This window comes from Carlito syrichta, unplaced genomic scaffold, assembly GCF_000164805.1.
Source record: "Carlito syrichta isolate Samal-C Ts95f unplaced genomic scaffold, Tarsius_syrichta-2.0.1 Scaffold305742, whole genome shotgun sequence".
Taxonomy (NCBI): Eukaryota; Metazoa; Chordata; class Mammalia; order Primates; family Tarsiidae; genus Carlito; species Carlito syrichta.
In genome coordinates, this window is record NW_007249838.1 from 261,366 (window position 1) to 267,681 (window position 6,316).

A 6,316-nucleotide genomic window follows, 5' to 3' on the forward strand; every position below is an offset into this window, starting at 1 on the left:
AAAAAAACCGTGGTGGCCAGGTGCGGTGCCTCAAACCTATAATCCCAGCACTTTGGGAGGCCAAAGTGAGAAGGTTGCCTGAGCTCAGGGGTTTGAGACCAGCCTGGGGAACTTGGCAAGCCCTCATCTCTACAATAAATCAAAAAATAAGCCAAGCAGGGTAGCGTGCACCTGTAGTTCCAGCTACTCGGAAGGCTGAGGCGGAAGGATCGCCAGAGCCCGGCAGGTCGAGGCTGCGGTGGCTGTGAGCGTGCCATTGCACTCCAGCCTGGGCAACCGTGAAATGTACTCAAAACAACATGGCAAAGAAGCCCTTCCTTACTCTCGTAAGAGAAAACAGTTTCAGTAACCAGGAGCTGCAGGGGCACCATGAATGGAGCACTTGCCAGGAAGGCTGGCCCACCCCTTAGCTCTCCAGGCCCAGATGGAAAACGTGGGCATAGAGTTAGGGACTAGAATTGTGTGACGCTGTGACTGGCTATCCTAAAACTCATCTGTCACCCAAGGGCTTGGGTGCTGAGACATCTCAAGCTACACACCGAGTTCCCAGACGAGGCCACACACCACACAAGAAATATTGCACATCACTCCTTTATTATACTGATCTGCAAAGACATAGTACAGTTATGCTCAGAATGAACACGGCCCGAGGCGGGGCAAGCAACTAGCACATGATTCAGAAGCCAGTCGGTGACAGACACACCTGGACGTGATGAGGCCTCTCGCCGGCCGAGGAGGGACTGGACACACAGCGGACAGTTTGACCCCTCAGGGCCAAGGAGCTGGACCCGTGTTGGTGCAAGGAATGGCTTGTTCTGGGCGCCACTAGAAGCCCCAGAAGGGTTTTGTTTTGTACTATTTATACTTATTTTCTGTAAAAGTAAATGCAACACATAGACCTGCTTCAGGATTGATCCCAACCTTCTAGGGCCAGGGAGGAAAGGGTTGCTTCTGAACCGCTGTGCAGGTGACACTCTTCTGCACTGGAATGCCTGCAGCCCCAGCCGGTGCCCTGAGAGAGGACAGGCCTGGCTCCTGGGGGCAGAGGCTCTCTCTCCTCACTGGCCCTGCCTCGGCATGGCTCCTCCCTCTCCCCGACTCAAGCGGGTCCCCAGAAGACAGGGGCTGCCGTGCATGCGTGGCCAGGAGGAGCTTCCCTCGGCCAGGACCGAGAGGCGGGCCCGGAGGTGCGGTTCCAACTAGACCGTTTGAAGGGAGTGGGTGCAGGAGGCCAACGGCTAACGGGACAGTGGGAGCCACCGGTTCCATCTGCAGCTACAGCTCAGGACCCAACAGACGTGGTCGTGGGGGGGGGAGAGGGGAGGGAGATGTCAGGGTGGTCGTCGCCCGCGGGCCCTCACTTCTTGACCTTGCCCTGGGCAGCCACGGCTTCCATGGCTTTGCGCACGGTCTCCTCGTCCCCCAGGAACTGCATGGGCTTGATGGGCTTCAGGTTCTTGTCCAACTCGTAGACGATGGGGATCCCGGTCGGCAGGTTCAGCTCCATGATCGCCTCTTCAGAGAGACCTGAAAACACCCGCCACGTCAGCCGCAGAGACATGCGCCCACACCGCCCCTCCAGACACTCTTCTGATCTTTCTAACAGCAGTTCTGAACCAAGGAACGGCCCCCAGTGCTTGTTTCCAACATGAAGCCAAAAGCAAGGAAGGTGCACAAGATTCTCAGAGGGCCGCCAGCAAACCGCAGAAAGGGGGCCCCGCAGCCCCCCGTCCCAAGGGGGACCTGAGATCCCCAAGCAGCAGGACCGCGCATCAAGCACACACAGCCCGTCCAGCTCCCAGAAAGCAGCACGAGCCGGGCCCCTAGGCACTGGGGAAGCAGTGTAAGTAAGTTGCAAGTGAGAGCCGAGTGTGAATCGTGCCAGGTGTGACCAGGCAAGATTACTATCAGCAGTTTCAACAGGTATCTGAACCATGTGGGGGGACAGGACCAAGTCCCCGCCGGAGTGGGCCGGGCGGTTCTGTCTCTGACAGGCTCCCGGGTCCAGCAGTCACTGGTCTGCACCCCAGGTTTTCCCACCAGCAGGCCGTCCAGCCCGCCTCTAGGGCTCTCAGGGCACTCGGCCCCTGCCAAGCCTCTTCTGCACTGGATCCGCCCCCGCCAGGGGCTCTCCGCCTCACCCCTGGAGCCCCCAGAGCCGCACATACCTTCCAGGTGCTTGACGATGCCCCGGAGGCTGTTGCCGTGGGCCGCGATCAGCACCCGCTTGCCCTCCTTGATCTGGGGAACGATCTCCTCGTTCCAAAAGGGCAGCGCCCTGGCAATGGTGTCCTTCAGACTCTCACAGGAGGGCAGCTGGTCTTCAGTGAGGTCCGCGTACCTGCGGTCCTAAACAGCAAGACCAGGGTCACCACGCACGAGCAGGCATGCCTGTCACAGGACCGTGAAGGGTATGGACTCCGCCCAGGCACCTCCCAGAGGATTAAGGCTTTGGGAGAGGCTGAGGCTCTCGCGGGGTCCAGATGCAGCTGCGAGCCTGAGACAGGTGCTCCTCCTGCCCCTCCCCCCAGCACCCACTGCCGGCAAGACTCAGTCAAAAGAGGCAGAGAAGAAAAATCGTAAGACGAGGCCCTTCCCGGCTCTCTGTTGTGAGTCGCAGTCTCACTCTGTTCCCCAGGGGAGTGCAGTGGCATGCTCACGGCCACCTCAGTCTCAACCCGCTGGGCTCCGGCGATCCTTCCGCCTCAGCCTTCCGAGTAGTTGGAACTACAGACACACGCCACTGTGCCCAGCTAGTTTTTGTGATTGTAGATACGCGGTTTCACCAGGTTGCCCAGGCTGGTCTCCAACCCCTGAGCTCAGGTAATCCTCTCACCTCCACCTTCCGTGCTGGGGTTACAGGCATGAGCCACCACACCCATCTTCCAACTCAGGTCAACCTGCAGTTGGTCTGGGGGTTTTAAGCTTGGGTTTTATAAAACATGGCAATGGGCCAGGCATGGTGGCTCATGCGTGTAGCCTCAGCACTTTCAGAGACTGAGGTGGAAGGGTCGCTTGCATCTAGGGACCAGTCTGGGCAACATAGCAAGACCTCATCTCTACAAAAAAATTAAAAACTTAGCTAGGCACGGCAACACGTGGCTGTAGCCCAAGCTACAGAGAGCGGAGGCAGGAGGATTGCCTGAGCCCGGGAAGTCAAGGCTGCAGTGAGTCATGACTGTGTCTGGGTGACAGAGGAGACCTCAACTCAATCAATAAGGTGCTGGAGACATAAAAAAGGAGAGAATTCTTAGATAAACAAGAGCCATCACCTGACTCTCCTACCAAGGGAAAGGCACCCTGGAGAATGGAGGGTCCCAGTGACCTACTGGGTCCTGTGTCCCAGGCCCCGTGAGCCCAGACACTAGCAGACGCCGGAGGGGCGCACCTTGCTGATGTTGCCGTAGAAGGGGTGGTCGGGCTCCATGGGCGGCGGCGGCACGTCGTAGGAACGCCTCCAGATCTTCACCTGCGCCTCCCCGTGCTTGGCGGCGGTCTCGGCCTTGTTGAGGCCCGTCAGCCCCCCGTAGTGGCGCTCATTGAGGCGCCACGTCCTCACGACGGGCAGCCACATCTGGTCGATGGCGTCCAGCACCGTCCAGAGCGTGCGGATGGCTCGCTTCTGCACGGAGGTGAAGCAGATGTCGAACTCATAGCCAGCATCTGCGGGCGAGGGGTGGGCATGAGACGGGGTCCAGCCGCCAGGCCCACCGGGCCAGGGCCTCACGCGTGCCCTCCCGACCGTGTCCACAGGGAAACGCAGGCCCAAGACTGTATCGTGCATGTCCTTGCGGGAAAGAGACGAGCTCGCCTTCAGGGGAGACGACGTTTGCTGACTTCGGTCACAGAGACAATATCCTCCCAGCAGGTCCCAGCAAGTCCTCCCACCAGGGCCTGGGTGCGCTGTCAGCCTGCCAACCCGAGCCCAGACTCCCGCGCTGAGGCACCCTTCAGACATTGATTTCTGCCCCGCTTCTTTAGAGAATAGGATCCTAAAACTCAGACTCTCTCCCTCAATGACAACAGCCGCCACTCACAAAGGGCTTAGCATCCGTCAGGCCTGGACTGAGGCTTCATGACAAGCCCATGAGGGTATAATCCTCACAATGCATTCTAACAGACGAGGGAAATCGAGACCAGGCGCGATAAGCCAACCATCCAGGGCCGCAGCAATTGTGCGTGAGATAAAAGTCCCGCTGGGACTCCAAAATCACACCTGAACCCCATCTCCAGAGAGCCCCATTTTCCTAACTCCCAAGGACCCTGGTGTTCTCATCTCGGTTGGAGTTGTCACTTCTGATGTTTAGTGGCCCTCTGGTGCTATAGATATCTGACAGATCGTTCCCAGACCTCTGGTCTCGGGAAAATGGGATTCTGAAGTCTCAACAGTCAGGACACAGCGAGCGCCCTCGAGGATGTGGCCAGATCTCCGGCTGGTTACTGCATGTTCGCCATGGCGTGTGGAAATCCCATCACGAGCTCTTAACTCAGGGTTTCCCTCTGCTGCAGTCAGGGTACCAGCCTCCTCCCAAGCACCCCTGGGAACACACCTGCTTCAGTGGTAAGCCAAGTTCAGGAGACGCCAGACGCTAAACAGCAAACACTATGCCGTCTCCTCCCTCACAAAAGAACACGGGCCTCACCAACAGTGCACAGGGCATCGTCTGACTTCACATTTCATGGAGGATTACTCTCCCGCCCGCCACACTGGGGAGAGGGCCCCTATCCATATGCAGTTGGCTAGGAAAGCACTGCTTTCCTGCACAACGCTACAAGGCTCTCTTCCAAATTCAGCACAAGCTTTCCCGGGTATTGCTTCACACTGAGGCTGGTAGGAGTGATTAATAAAATGTGAAGTGCGTTTTCCTGCCAGCCACTCCACTGAGAACGAGGCCAAGAGACCCACACCCACAGGGACGGGAGGCTTCATTGCCAGGGAAACCCACACCACCCACAGAGACCAGCCCGGTCTCATCACAGCACTGTGGAGCAAGCCCCGGGAGCCTCCGTCACCATCACCGTCACCGCCACCTCCCTAGCCATGAGGGGAGGACTGGCTCCCGGCAGAAGGGTGACTCCCTGGGAAGCAGGTGATGTCCCAACACTCTGGATACACGAGCACTCGGGGACAGCAGCCCAGATCGCTAACAGAGGCCTCCAGCCCCCAGGACACAGAGCCTTTAACTGGCTCATCACAGGAGGCCTAGAGCTTGGTGTGAACCCTGCCCCCAGGCCGGCCCCTTTCTCAGCAAGGAAGCTGAAGCTGCATGGAGAACAGGTCTCTCCAGCTTCTCCCCCCACACTCCCCTACCCCCCACAAGCCCTACTACTGCTTAAAGCACTGGCGAGTGTTGTGTATTTTTAGATGTTTATACTGTTAGATTACTCATCATGGGGCCTCGTCTGTCTTTCATTCTTGCACGCAAGCATCTGTGATGTCCTTAGTAGATATCAAAATGTTTGCTCTGATTACTTTAAAACGTAACGCTACCAGCATTTACAGTAGAACTGAAATGGGTCTGTGTTTTAGAGGCTCCAAGCTTCTCCATTTTGCTGTATCCTGCGGTGGTCATCAGCAAACGGCCACAGACTCTCGCTTCTTCCCGCCAGAGCTCAAGAAAATGGCCTCCTGACCAGCCTCTCCTAAAAGGGGAGGTCCACGAGGCCATTCCAGAGCGCCCCCGCCCCCCACCCTCCCGTGCCATTCCCAGCCTTTCCCAAGCTCGGCTTCTTCTGGAAAGGATGGACGGGCTGGTCGGACGGTAGTGGGCTCTCAGAGCTCAGTGACATCAGGGTCCCGCCCCCCAGGCGTCGAGGACCCTTTGGAATGGCTGCTGCCGGGCGGAGGTTCGGAGGAAGCAGGGCGCGGGGTGCCCGCGTCTGCGTGGAAGCGGACGCGCCTCTTCCCTCGGGCGCCGTCCCATCCGCCTTCCACAGTCGCAGAGCTCAGTCCGGGCAGGGGCCAGCCCGGACGGGCGGGCTACCTCCCGCCGCTTCCGCCTGTGCCCTGGCCTTGGCAGCGGCCCACGCGGCTCCTCCCACCTGCCCGCTAACCCACCCAGGACTGGGGCAAGGACACGGGTCGCGGGAGGAGACATGACCTGGGACGAGTCATCTTCCCAAGTCCTCTCTCTTCCAACTGCCACGGGGGCCCCGGAAGGCATGGGAAGGAGGGGGATAAGCACCTCTCTACTCCAGGGGCGGCACAGAGGCTCGACTCGGAGCCCTCGTTCATTCGCTCGCTCATTCGTTCACTCGGCTACCTCTGGGGCGCGTTGGGGGCACAGCCTTTGCGGAACGCTGCTGCGCGGCGAAG

General features: G+C 58.9%; 1 protein-coding gene across 1 annotated transcript; it reads right to left on the reverse strand.

Annotated features, from left to right (window-relative positions):
• Positions 1-575: 575 nt before the first annotated feature.
• PGAM1 (phosphoglycerate mutase 1) lies at positions 576-3,666 on the reverse strand. Its single transcript, XM_008062545.1, has 3 exons — positions 3,389-3,666; positions 2,169-2,349; positions 576-1,527 (listed from the first exon to the last, which is right to left on the reverse strand). Exons 1-3 carry the CDS (start codon positions 3,572-3,574, stop codon positions 1,358-1,360), a joined length of 537 nt encoding a protein of 178 aa, XP_008060736.1. The 5' UTR covers positions 3,575-3,666; the 3' UTR covers positions 576-1,357.
• Between the last annotated feature and the right edge of the window lie 2,650 nt (positions 3,667-6,316).